The 14720-nt window shown below is 36.8% G+C and overlaps 1 protein-coding gene across 3 annotated transcripts in view; it reads right to left on the bottom strand.

The window, feature by feature from the left end:
* Window positions 1-309: 309 nt before the first annotated feature.
* Window positions 310-14720, bottom strand: part of GABRB2 (gamma-aminobutyric acid type A receptor subunit beta2) — a 146162-nt gene continuing 131751 nt past the window's right edge. The window contains exons 11-12 of one of the 3 annotated variants that reach the window (XM_038149816.1): window positions 10328-10378; window positions 310-6449 (exon numbers count right to left, since the gene is read on the bottom strand). In XM_038149816.1, coding sequence (XP_038005744.1) covers window positions 6102-6449; window positions 10328-10378 — 399 coding nt within the window. In that variant the 3' untranslated portion in view covers window positions 310-6101. The remainder of the gene's footprint in view (window positions 6450-10327; window positions 10379-14720) is intronic. The other 2 variants (XM_038149815.1, XM_038149817.1) reach the window with 2 other exon arrangements.

Here is a 14720-nt window from a genome sequence, read left to right as displayed (position 1 = left end):
GAGGTGTTACTGAACCTCTGAGGTTTTTCAGCTGTTGCCCCTGCTCTCAGCCTTTCCTTACCAACCAGCACCGGGCTTCTCTCTGCCCACTGCTTACACTCCCCAGACACTCAAGCTCCCCAAGGGCTGCAGAGGCAAATTAACACCATGTTATGGTTCCCCCTACCCATCCTACACCTACATTTCAGGTGCTTCAACACCCAACTTCTGAGTCCCTTTCTGACCCAAACTCAGAGTTTTTCACTTCAGATGAGAACTGAAATCTGCAGCTTTGAGAAAAGAGCCTGCCCAACATAACACAACTACATGTACATATTTTAGTTTTCTTTATTTATATTTTTAAATTCAAGAATTACACACTAGCCAACATTATTATATATTTACATGCTGAAACTGGCTGCAATAATTTTAAATTCAAGAAAATATCTCTTATGTGCTACTCATTTACAATCATCATTTTACTACCTCATAAATCCCAGAGGTTAGCAGTCCTTTTGAGAAAGACATGAAGATCTGATGCAATGATATCCACTAGTATTTTGCATTTTCTAGCCATTGGAAAATGTGCATTATGTGCATATAAGAAAGGCTACAAGGTCATTAGTAAGGCTGATGATTACTACATTATGAAATAAATAGTACTAAGTAAAAGATAACTCAGAACTGTGCAAAGACAGTACTAACAGAACCATTTAAACACCCATGCCAATAAAAACGTGATAGAAGTCAAATCATAGGCAGTTTGTCAGAATTAATCATGTTTTAAATGTTCTTTTTCTCTTCAACTGAAAGTAACAGGACAGACCATGAACCATACAGCCTGGTGAGTATCTGCCAAATGACAGGAACAGTGAAAACATACAAAATGCTATCAAATTGGAATAGATGACCTCATGTCTGAAAAACATTAAAAAAATACAACCCTTAGTATGAAAGTAGAGGTGAGATTTTTCATCATTTAAGTTTCATTTTTTTGTCAAAGCACTTACAAAGAAAATAATTTCATATTTATGAAATGCTAGTGTTGCATATTCTTGTAGAGATTATCTATTTCAATTTTATATAATGGATATTTAAATTCTTATTTTTACAAAGTAGAATAGGGCAGTCTTTTTGATCAACAACATTCCATTTGCTTCTTAAAAATTTAGACAAAGTTCCTAGTGCATTTTACTAAGCTTTACCTTTGGTGTTAAGCAGTGACTTTTTAGATTTCCCTTTTAAACAATTTCTGGAGTGAAGATTCTTTGGCTTTGGGGGACTATGCTATCTAACGACAGTCAAACATCCTTGGTTTTTTTTTTTTTTTTTCTTAAAGAAAAATATAAGCCTACTATTAAATACCGTAAGAGACAGATTTCAGAATCAGACAGATGCAATATGCAGGCTTCTGTAATGAAATCGCCAACAGCTGAATTCTCACTTACCTGGACACCTTCACCTCTCCATTCACTGGAGCAACATCAAGGTGCCTTATTGTAAGTGAAAACCAGGCCCTGTTAGTTGTGGCTAGTCTGAGTACTGAGTGTGGCCTGAACATTTTGACCATACAAAAGAATCCGCTGTGCCAGCAGGAACGTTGCCACGGTGGCTATTTTACACTACAGCACTTCCTGTACTATTTTATATCTGGAGTCCAAATCTGTTTATGCAAAAGGGTGTTTAAATTACTCTGCTAGAGCACTGCAATTATTGTACTTAGTAAAAAAAAGTCACTAAACAAATACTGTATCTATTGACTGCTCATTTACAGCTTATTTAATTATTTACATAATTTTAGGACACATTAACCTAAACCATAAGTAGAATTAGCTTTTTGCCTTACCATAAAGTACAAATTAGAAGTTAAAAATGTTTAAGAAATCTGATAATATTTACACACGTTCAGCTTAAGTTATGGTTGCTCACATCGTATGTTCTATGTACACATAGCAAAATGTTTTGATCACTACTGATATAGTATTGTACCCTGGCCATCCCACCCTAGATTATTTTCTAGAAATAGTTACTATTTTGCCTTTTTTTTTTTCTTCTTGATTCCCTAAGGAATTTGTTGGTTTTGAAAACTTACTAGTGGACAATGCTGTTATAAAAAGAGAGAGAAGAAATAGGCAAGCAATGTGAGGACTAGTCTAATTCCAGATGCAAGGAGGTACAGTACTATCATCATGTCAAACGGTGCAATACTCCATACGAATCATAAGCATTGATCTGCTGATATAGAAATGCCCAGTTACCCTGTAGAGTTAGTTGTTTGGTTTTTTTCTAAATACATTACTCTTTTTTTTTTCTCAAAAATATATTCATACACTGGTTGATGATAGAAACAAAACTATTATTAGCTTATTCCTTTAACACACCAACATGTGAATGTGTGTGCATATATAGATATATATATACTCAGCACGTGTATATATACACACATATGTCCATACAGACATTTGGGGGTATGTCCATATGCACATACAGTTGGAAAATGTTTCACATCTGTTCACTTATGTTTAGCACTGTGTTATAGGATTGGAACACAGTCTAATATTTATAGTGAAAATAAATTGAGGTTCAATTTTAATGCACGTTTTTCTGAAATAATTAGGATATTTTCCCCAGGTATAAGACCACCACTCATTTTCTCTATGCATTGTGCTTTTGTGCCTTACAGATTTTATGTCTTTTTTTATTAGAATGTAAGAACTCTCTGAAGAACTCTGCCACATGCTGTTATCTAGGAATCTTGTTTTCCTCCCCTGGGAATGAGAAAAGAAATGTCATAATGTCATTGCTTGAGTCTTTCTTCCCAGTCCTTGAACTGCGATAGGATAGAAACATAACATTCCTTATGCAAACACAGAAATATGTTGCATGAATTTTCAGTTCTGAAAATGTGTATCATACTTGCTAGCAGTCATGTACAGTATATATTTACAGATTGATCTCAAAGATTTCATTAAAACTGTGCCATGTTATAGTCATAATTCCCCCATGAATTTCGCAAAGATGAAAAACACCTTAATTGCTGGCTATTATGTCTAATAGAACAATAAAATGTGCAACTATAATTATATTACAAGTTTTTATCTAAATTATTAATTTTGCTATTTTGTTTATTGAAACCAACAACAATTAACACGATTAAAAATATCTAGAATATTTATTTTCGGTCAATTCTAAAGTAAAAGCAAATTTATTCTAGTTTACCTGGAGGGTAGCACACATAGCAAACCCCATATCTCATGACTGTTGGCATCATTTCCCACTTTCACTCAAGTATCTCAGGAGTAAGTGCTTACCTGGGGCTCGAGTTATGCTTTGTCCTTGATAGTGCCTCCCCAGCCTTTCTCACCCCCATCTTTTTATATCACAGTGTTAAGCCTTAGTACAAAATGGTAGAATCTTTCTCTTTCACTAATTTTATACATCACATTGATAGCCAGAAGAACATAGTAAAAGCAAAAGTGCTCCTTCCCCACAGATAATTTATCTTTCCTAGTGACACCTGAGCAGAAACCAAACATTTTCTTTCACTCTCTGAATAGCAATATCAGAGAGTATTATGGCTTGTACTGTAGCTTCAGAAAAGTGAATGTGCAGTTCCAGGATTCGATCTCTGTGATTTTTGTAATAGCTGAAGCAGTTACCAATGCAGAGAGTCAACATATTCCCTGTAAGGTTTTATATTTGATGTGTATCAACCACAGAAAGGCTGTGAGCTCCCTGCAGTCAACACTCTGCTTCTGTGAAACAAGAAAAGGAGCTGTCAGCAATTTCTGAAATGAAAGAAAAGCTTGTACAGAAGAATACCATAAGACTGCTTTAATTTAGGATAATTAATATAATTTTCAAAGAACAGACTTTGAGGAGAAATACTGAATTTTGATATGCTCCATTTCTTAAAATTGGGAAAAAAAATCCAACATGACTCATACCTAGCAGCTGAAATCCCAAGTGCATCTACAAAGGTTATTGCGTTATGCATGGAATGCAGTCACAAATTAAGTATGTGAACAAAGAGCAAAATTTTCACTTGGAAAGTTAATCACGTGAGGGAAACCTGTCTCTGCATATTTCAGAGTCTGAGCCTGGAGGCAGTGTGTGAATGAATACAACTTCCTGGCAGGTAGGCTGTATTGCAAATCCCATCCCAGGCTCTGAAACCATCTTCTCTTATTTGAACCAGAAATAAGCACATGAAGTGCTCAAAAAAAAAGTCAGAATATTTGCCTATTAGTTCCCAGAACTATTCTCCTCCTATTAATGTCACTTAATGTCAATTTGGGGGGGGGGGGGGGGGGGGGGGAGGGTGAGGAAGGGAACCAAAAATAAAACCACAGAAACTTGTAAGAAAATTACTCTTTTGAAGAACAAAAAAATTAAAAAATATATTTTATGAAAAATATTCTAAAGAATTTTTTTTAGTACCCTGAAAAACGACTTCTACTCTCTAGTTTCTTTCAAAAATTTGTACATGGATGAGAGGTAGTATGGATGCAACAGATGTGGCTTTTGCTTCTTGAAAGATTGTATCAAACAGTACTGGGGATCTGATCTAGTAAAAGCTATCAAGAATTTTTACTTTTTATACAGCTCTTGTGACTGCTGTTTTCATTACAAAAAGAGTTCCACAGTGGAATAAGTGACAAAGTTTTTTGTCTATTTTTTTTTCTATTCTATTTTACTATTTTGAAAAATACAGCTCAACAGAATGAAAAAAAACCCTAGATTTTTTTAATTCAAGAAGTTTCCCAAAGGAAAACTGAAGTTTTCTAGTTGTTCAATGGAAATCACCCTAAAGCAGGAAACATTCAAGTGTGTACTTAAACTCTTAAAGTGATTGCTATGAATTTCTTTCCTTTAGAACAGTGTATTAAGGAAAACAAAAAATGAAATGTTATTGCCTAATCCAGACTGACAAAACACCCTGTCAGTACCTCCTGTGCAGAAATATATATGCTCAGATCTCAACTGCTGAAAGAGGTACAGAACCTTTTACCAACAGCAGGAAGCATAATGCTGGAAAGATGAAAACCTGGAAGAAATCATACAACTCCACGACTATTTCAGACTAAGGTGTGTACAACTGACAACATTCACCTGTGCCATATATATATATATATATATATATATACACACACACCCCCACACCCACACACCCACCCCTTTATGTATATGTAGCCTCCTGTCTCCTTGCCCCTGCACTTTGTGATTGCTCTCTCACTCTCCCTGCCCTAGAAAAAGGCAGGGCACCACTGGCTTCCTTCAGTCACCTACAGAATTACTATTTGGGCAATCAATTTTGGCACTTTGGACAGATTCCCTTTCCTCAACACAACCCAGCAGCATCTACCCATTTAGTGCTGATGCATTTTTATACTGTCCCTACATTCCTCTACTGATCCCAAACACAGTCACTGTGACTGAGCATATGTTCTCTCTTTAAAATACAAACAAACTAGTGCTTCTTGCTTCAGCTTCTGTGCAAACAATCAACCCCAATATTATCAGTCAAAGGTTCAGTTCTTTCAATAAATAAAAGGAAATACCTGAATATGGTTGGGAAACCTCTGACCATCATCATCTTAGAAAGATGATAGGCACTACTTGTTTTCAAGTTTAGACATTTAAAAATAAAGTGTATGTGTTTCATAAGCATGATAACTTAATACACTCTTTTAAGTGTATATGCATGCCTCGGATATGCACTTTTCCTAGAATGGCATGTACTGCTGTTGAAATTAAAACTTGTTTCTCAATTGCTGCTCTATAATTTGTACCAGTAAACTCAAATGGCAATTGGGAAAAAAAAAAAAAAAAAAAGAGTGAGGGACAATGAGACAGAAGTGATTTTCAAAACGCAATTTGCCTTTACACTCAAAATGCACTTATATTTTGATAAGGGGATATGTCCATACTGCAACTTAACATATATACGGTTTAGCAGATACAACCAAAACATTATAAAAACAGACCATAGAGTGGGCCAGCAACTAAGGTGTTTTAAAATAACTTTTTGTCCTGAATAGAATTTTTCCAAGTCCCACTTTTGGCTGTACAACTGATTTGAAGAGAAAATCCAGTTCTTTCTTCCTGCGTGGCTTTGTTTCTTAGTTCACATAGTAAAGCCAATAGACAATATTGAAGAAGGAAAAAACGACGGGGAAGAATATGCGAGACCATCGATCTATGGCATTGACATCAGTCAAGTCAGGGATGGTGATTTTCAGCTGGGACGCGCGTCTCCGTAGCCGGCTCTTCTTCTGTGCCACGTGCCGCTCCAGGGCGTTGCGGCCGAAGCTGTGCCGGGGCAGGCCGGCCTTGCGGTACTGGATGCTCGAAGTGTCATAGGCCAGCATTGTGCTCCTAGGGTCCCCAAGCCCCATCACAGCCTCCGAGGCAGCCATCTCGTTTTTAATTTCCAGCGTGCTCAACAAGATGTTTTCGTGTGGGTCCATCTGTAAAAAATGAGGCGGCAGATTAAGCAGGAGGGAAAGGAAGCCCAGTCAGCTGCAAACTGAAGCCATGCTGATAAGGGCCATATCTAGCATTACTAATTGGTTGGATGTCAGCCTGAAAGACTCTAAGCATAGCTGTGATTATATTTATTATCATTTATTTGTGACCTCAAGGAGAAATAAGGCCAGTATAGTATAATGCAATAAATGGTATTTTCCTGGACCCGATGCTCAGCAAGCACAAGCAATACCTGGGAACAGAGAACACACTCAGCTCCTGAAAGTGGCATTCTGGGACTGAGTAGGAGATCTGGGGCAAATATTGAAATTTTCAGGGGTTTTGGAAGGAAATCAAATGGAAAAAGATCTGCTTTGTTTTGGTTTTTCTTCTTTCAAATGAAAGCTTTGGCTCTGACACAAACTCCCATTATTCACGAGGTCTCTCTGCCTCTAAGAATGAGGTACAGAGCACTGCACAAGAGAATGCACATTTTAGGTCCCCATATTCCAAACAGGAATGCTGGTTACTTGGGGAAAGGCAATGGCTTAGTCTAACTATAGCTATGTGGAAACTCCATGCCCCAGTACTAATAAATTGCTTCATACAGGGTATGCTGTAATAGCATGCTGCTTTAATAGCAGAGATCTGCAATTTCAAGCAAGGGAAAAGATATGCAGAATGTAATCACATCAAATGTACATTGAACAGTTGTTTCAATGGGTAGATTTAGCTGCTATGCATTCTTCAAAGGCAATTCAGTGAAAAAAAATATTAAAGCTATATTGTAGAGAAACCCCTTAGATAAGAGGATTTCAAAGATAAGGAACTAAGTTCCACTCTTAGGCAATCTGGAGAAGATCTGGAGTGTGGAAGTAGATTTTAAAAAGAATCCATTTATAGAAAACAAAAGTTATTTAGGGCAGTTCTAGTTCTTCTCAGCTCTTTCTCTAAGCATGTATTTTGAATTGTGTGATAACAGATTATAATTAACTAAAAGTTCTTAAAAACAATAATATCTAATGAGAAGCTAATTAATTACATTGAATTAGTGATGGTTGTGCAGATATACTCCTGGCCAATTTAGAGAAAAAACTGTCCCAAAGTTCCTTCAAGAATAACTCAGCCACATTATTCATTTATCATGTACAGAATATATTCTATGATTATTAATCAAAGTGCAAAAACTGCGACCTTTGTGGATTTCCAAACAATAACAGGGTACAAGAATTTTCTGTCATATTTAGAAGCTGGCTGTCAGCAGCATATACCACCCTGCACTGCCCAGTGCAGACTGTATTTACCATTATTAAACCCCATATGTAATATTTACCATGGCAAGATGAAAAAACTGGGTTCAAACCAGCTGCTTTTTAGTAGCACCCTCTGCCCAGTGTTCTGAACTGAGAAGTCAGACATCACAAAGGTACTTTGGACCTACTGAAACACTGTCATTTGAGTGATTACATCTGTTCAAGTGATGGACAAAAACTAGTGCTGCTGAGATGACAGATTTCCCTCTCTCTCACTTTTCCCCCCGACCTGCGTGAGTTTGCACCCCTCTAGTTTCATTATATTTTAATTATAAATCAAATGTCATGACTCAATGTGAAACAGACAAAATCTTTCTTTTCTGTTAGCTCTTCATGAGAGCCACATGAAATTTATGAAATTCGTAGTGTGGGAAATCAATCTTTACTTGAAAAGCACTGGAAAGATGTGAAAGTTGAGCTGGAACTCAAGAAAAATTCCTTTAAGACCTCTGTAGCATGATATTGAGCATAGTCAGGGAGAACTGCATCTACCCAGGAAGGCCATCAGTTCTCATCTGCATCAGACAAGTAATAGTAGTATCCTACTATTCCTGTAATTCCAACAAAAGCAACTATCTGCAAAAGCTTTCAAATAGACCTATGGAACTTCTCAAGATGGATTACAAACATTATTTTCTAATGAGTGTATTTATTTGGAAAATTCTTTTGTGATTTTTGGGGTAAAACAAAAGGGGACACATTTTTGTTATTAGATCTCAGACCAATCATAAGACTCTCAGGGGACTAAAAATAAAACAATTAATTACAGGCACTTGGCATTCATTGATCCCAAAATGTGTGAAATCACAAGAGGTAATTTTCCTACATGAGGGGTGCAAAGTCATTTGGAAACTACATTTTCTATATTTTCATATAACCTTAAGAAAAGAAGTTTTAGTTCCAGTGACATCAGGGGAAGTTGGATATAACATCCACTAATGTATGGGTTTACCCTTTAGCCCAGAGCCTGGGTTATTTTCACCTCAATGTTGTGCATTCTAGGATACTATTTTTGAAAATATTTTAGTGCCAACAATTTTTTTTCACATCTTAAATCTTCTTAGGATGAATCTAGTTTAAGCATTTTATCCATTTGATCTGCAATGATATTAGAAATTTGAGTGCTCTTTACATATTTGCATACATTCTATGCAGCACACATGCAAGAAAGGCTATATTAGTCTGCTAGAGTTAGACACAAACATGTTTTAGCAACATGATATCACTCCAGTCAACTTTTTTTTTTAATGCAGCAAAATGCTGCAGATGTCTATAATCTTGGAAGCAGTTAGTAAGATTAGTGATGCTGGGCAGAAAAAAACATTAAGCAATATTCTAAACTATCTTTTAGGGAAAAATGTCTTCTTCTGTACATATCACACTCATATCAGAGTTGAAGCACAGCATTTTTCAATATTCCAAGACTTTCTCAGAAGAAATAATGCAAAACACAGTAAATATTAGAGATGGGCGAACCTTCAAGTGTTACAACACCCAGGAAAACACCACAAAGTTCAGCTGTTTCTTGAGCACTAATTTAACCCTCCTGCATCTGGAATAATGAACTGACCATAAGAATAAATGTATTTTCTCATGATATTTTGAATTTCCAATGGGGGGGAAGAAGGGGAGGGAGGGAGGGAGGGAGGGAGGGAGGGAGGAAGGAAGGGAGGGAGGAAGGGAGGAAGGAAGGAAGGAAGGAAGGAAGGAAGGAAGGAAGGAAGGAAGGAAGGAAGGAAGGAAGGAAGGAAGGAAGGAAGGAAGGAAGGAAGGAAGGAAGGAAGGAAGGAAGGAAGGAAGGAAGGAAGGAAGGAAGGAAGGGGGGGGAAGAAGGGGAGGGAGGGAGGGAGGGAGGGAGGGAGGAAGGAAGGGAGAAAGGGAGGAAGGGAGGAAGGGAGGAAGGGAGGAAGGGAGGAAGGAAGGAAGGAAGGAAGGAAGGAAGGAAGGAAGGAAGGAAGGAAGGAAGGAAGGAAGGAAGGAAGGAAGGAAGGAAGGAAGGAAGGAAGGAAGGAAGGAAGGAAGGAAGGAAGGAAGGAAGGAATCTAACTCTTCAACCTTTGTCAAAAGGTTCCCTGTTAAATTAGAAAGAGCTGGGACTGTTTTTTCCACCAAGTAGATTCGCCCAGCTCTAACTAAAACATGCTTTTGTAACAAAGTGACGCCTGAGATAGAATGACAGTGAACTACATTTATTGTAAACAGCACCACCCATTCAAAAGGATCCCAAAGCGCTTTACAAGCATTAGAAAGAAGAACCACTTCACTTCCCAGTGAAGCACAATCACCTCTGGGGTGAAATGTGGTGACTGACAGTGCAGAACAACACACTTTATTTTAGTCGAGGAAATGGAAAATGTTGTAGCCAATTAAAACTATGGGGTGGGTGAGTGGTGGTGGGGAATGTTGGGTAGGCAGAACAGTTACATAAATTGATATTTGGCCAGGTGCTTGGGGTTGAGATGACCACGCTATAAAAAAGTGCCATGGGATCTTTCATGACCATAACTGGTCAAGACCTGAATTTTATGTCTCTGAGGATAAAAACATTAGAAAACAATGAAAGATACCTTTGTTGAATACATTTCTGGACAATGATATGTGCCAATTATTCTTCTGTCCTGTAAGTTAATAAAATCAAGACCAGTTTCCTTAGAGATAAGGCAGCTATTATGTTTCATTTAAAATTAAAGCACTGTAGTAAAATAGCAGGACAAGTAATTAAAATATATAGGGACCTCTAAGCCAACAATTAGCATAGGTACATTCTGGCTTCAGAGGTGCTATTACTGCCTTGCTGTGCTCCTCAAGGTAACACAATGTTGTGATGTAAATGTATTTTTTCCAACTGGTCATTTGACCAAGGAAGATATGATGATATGAAAACAATTATTAAAATTATTCTGGGGGGAAAGTAAGTGTAAAAGTGGTTTCAAAAGGAGGTGGAGGAAGGTTAAAAAGGTCTCTTGGTGCTGAAGGATTGTTCAACCATAGAACTAGACTCTTTATGGTGAACAGCAGAGTTCAAACTTAATGGAGAAATTCCCAGGACAAGAAAGGAAGGGAGGATGAAGATGAAGAAAAAGCAGCAGCAAGTACTATGGAAATAAAAGGTGAAGGCAGAAGTGGAGGAGAAATGACCAGAGCTAAGCAACCATGCAAGACACTGGGGTTTTTATAAACCAATCTTAAATGTGAACGACAAAATAGATGATGCAAATGATTCATTTGTAGGTCCAGGTCAAACGGAAGAAAAGCTGACTCTGGAGCCTTGAGAGTGGCCATGACTTTTTTGATGGTCTGAAACAAAGGGAATACAGAGGAAAGCATAGAATTGTTACCATTGTATATTCCTCCTGATACCTAGAAACTCCAAAATGATGGCTTTCTTGAGGAATTCCTCTTACAATAATACATTAGCAACTGTTAAATACAAGAAAATTACAACTCCCACACACATTCATTAGGAATCCTCCAAGGATGACCAGACCTCTGAAATTATTAACTTTCAGTATATCAGTTCCTTGGTGATTATGGTCTGCTGCTCCGCCAAACACAGCTTTATAGTACAAGAGATATTTATACTGATGAATTCAAAAGGTACAACATTGACATTTCTCCTTTCTCATACACTGTTCATTTTCACTTGTAACCTTCAACTACAGGCAGGAACTGTATTTTATGGTAGAGTGACTCAGAAACTGTGTATAAAATAGACAGTAGGAATGGAATTCCTGATAGAAAAACTCTTTGAAACAAAACAGTTGCAAACTGAAAACTTACTTTTTGTTAAGTAGAGATGCCATTAGATTTAAACAAAATCTGGTGAGCTAAACCATGGAGTCCAAACTGGTACCCAGTCTATTATAAAGATTAAAACCTGAAATTTAGCAGTTATATGTCCTGTGAAGTGATATTCCTAAGAAATGAAGACAGAAATAAAGAGCTCTTTCTCAATGAAGACTTACATGACGTGTCTAGATATATAATTTAATTTGTTGTAGATGAAAACCTTACTACCTATAGCACAGTTTCCCACCTCTTAAAAGATGAGGTTTGCTTGGAAAACCAGTAACATTCCACTCCTGACTAGTCACAGGGGCTCTAGCAAGATCAGATGAAATTATGATGTGCACTTTACCTGTAATAGGGATCTTCCACCTCATCAGCAAGGTTTGACTTATGGAATGGGAACCACTGAGCTCTGGGGATGGCCCTGACTACACAGGGGGACTCTGTGGGACAGAGAGAGCTCTGTGTAAGCTGCTGCTGGGTTCACTCTGGATGAAAAAACAATTAATGATTTTCAAAGGGCACCTGCCTAAAGCTATAGTGGTATTTTTGACATGATAAACCAGTCTGCTGAGATAAAGCTATAGAGATTTATAAGACACAAATGCCCAATATTTCAAAATATCCATATGTGAAACAATGTCTTGAACAATGCAAGAAACACTGCATTTCCATTGTCTGTCCAAAACTCAGTTTACTGCCAGTATTGCAGTTACTGTAAATGAAACCAGGCTAGCATGCGTTGTTGTAAACCTAAAATTTGGGTCAGGCTGTAAAGAGTGCAGTTAGAGGACAGTAATGGGGCAGCCTTATAGTTTCAGGTGGCATCACATGGTTTCAGATCAGAAAATTCAGAGAAACTCTGCAAACTACAGAAGGATTTTCTTCAGGTTCTTGACCTTTCAAAGATTAAAAATCTAAGCACACCCTGTCCCTGCAAGAAACCTGTAGGAGTCAAAAAGAAAAGGGGGGTGAGGAAAAAATACAAGATCTGAACATGGAACTTTAACATTACTCTAATTGTAAATCAATTTCTAGACATTCATTTTAACCTTCTGATATATGTAACTTCTTGATCATTATCTTTAGTAATGCATCAATAATTTAGTTGCAAGCATTGCAGGATTCTAGAGAAATGGTTGGAAATATAACTTCCTGTTAGTATGCATTACTTAAACATGGGATTCTGTATTTAAGGCACTGAAGAATGAGTGCCCAGATAAAATGTGAGAGGCTAAAGCATCTTTGCTTTGATGACATTTGAATAAAACCCATACCATACGAACTTGTTCAAACCTCTGCCCAGAATCCAATAAGCTTGAAGTTTGTATCAATGTCATCTCAAATACAATTTTCAGCAACAATTTTTTTACTACTGAGACATTTAGGAAGAAGCATGGAAGGTGATCTAGAACAGAAGATTTCTGGGGTAGCAATTAACAACAGCTAAAATCCTACTGTTTCACAAAAAACAAGGTGTTAGTCTGGATTCTTAGTAATACTACTCTGATTAAGTTATTTGTTATTTCTTTTTTAAAATATCATCCCATTTACAAGTATACAATTAATTTTCTTGAAGATAATATAAATGAAGAACACATCAGCAAGAACCTGCATCTTAAGCTGCTCACTTCCATCTGTGACTAATAAAATAAAATTTTAATCAAGCCTTCATGGCAACCATAAGTCTCCCATTATGGTGTCTTACAAAATACAATTTAGCAGACATATCTAGCACCAGAAATCTACTAGAGAAACAGAGCAAAATTGGTTATATAAGAAAGTGTCATGAAAGATAAAAAATGCATCAAACACACGATTCTCCCAACAACTGGCAAAATTTCTAGGGTATAATTTGGATATAGTTATGGTTTTGAAATATGAACTAGATGGCAAAAATAAGGTTGTTAAGTTGCTCCTCTAGAACAGCGTCTGTAAAATATACTAAAGATGTTTTTCTTGTTTGAAGCCAAATATAATGTGCAAAGAGCTACACAGCACATCCTTGTCATGGGAGTGGGTGGGCTGAATGGCAGTCTACCAGTTTCATCCATCTGACCGTGATATACTCCCTTGTCAACAGATTCAGGCTTGCGGTTTTGGGGAACACATAATTCTTGGGCCCAGGCCAAAGACAAACATGTTCAGAGACAGCAAGAGGTCCAAGGATAAAACTCTGGAGAGAAACTGCAACTAATTCAACGACGACAACAAAACTAAAAGAAAATTCCTGAAATCTTTCTATAGAAAAATCACTGGGAAGATTTTGTGACAAAAAAAAAAGAAAAACAAATTTCTAACATTTCTAACGAATGTCCAAATTAAAAAAGATCCAGAAAAGTATCTCATATGATCAGTTTATTGCTGATTTAGAAGCCTGAAATGGAGACAGTTCCACAGCTACAGATTCTGCAAGGCTCAGAACACTAGTCCTGACAATATTAAAATGAAAATTCTTCTGCTTTAAAATTATGGAAAAAAACCCCAAAGCTGACTAAATTAAAATGTTCCTTCACGATTTACTTGTACACCAATACAGTGTTTTTTTTGGGAGAATCTAATGTTTTGTCACTCATTTCAAAATGAGCAACAAGAATGAAGAAACTTTCTTGCCAAGGTATGGTTAGTAATTGAAAAGCTGTTTCTGAGTAAGTTTCTGTATATGCAAAATATTTACCAATATTATGAATAATTTTAAAAATTGTATTATACTTTAATTGTTTTTGTGTATGCATTAATTCTAGGGAAAATAAAAACTATAATATAGTTTTCTTCATGGTGTCGTATCATTTTGTGCCAGTCAAACTTGAGTTTAGTTAGGTAAACATATTATATTTTGAATAATTATAAAGTGCATTAATCAAAAGTGGTGAAAAAAAACCCATTACATGAAAAAAATCATATTGATTTAGGCTCTGTGACCTTTACTATTGCAGCCTTCAGGTCACAAGTGTTAGGTTTCTGACAATCACATTACCAGAACGTGGAGCTGGTTTTGAGAACATGAGCAAGGACAGGTATGGAGAGCTTTTTGCACACTGCTGTAAGATGCACTAAGTTTAGGGAGAAGCCTTGACAATTTTTAATATGGGGAAGAAAACTATATTCAAGTCTCTAACACTTCTTAAAAGAAGAAGGGAAACATGAGAATGAAAAAGGACATAGAAACCA

This window comes from Motacilla alba, chromosome 13 (assembly GCF_015832195.1).
Source record: "Motacilla alba alba isolate MOTALB_02 chromosome 13, Motacilla_alba_V1.0_pri, whole genome shotgun sequence".
Lineage (NCBI taxonomy): Eukaryota > Metazoa > Chordata > Aves > Passeriformes > Motacillidae > Motacilla > Motacilla alba.
The sequence above is the reverse complement of the archived record's forward strand: the minus strand, read 5'-3'. Positions and strand labels throughout refer to the sequence as shown.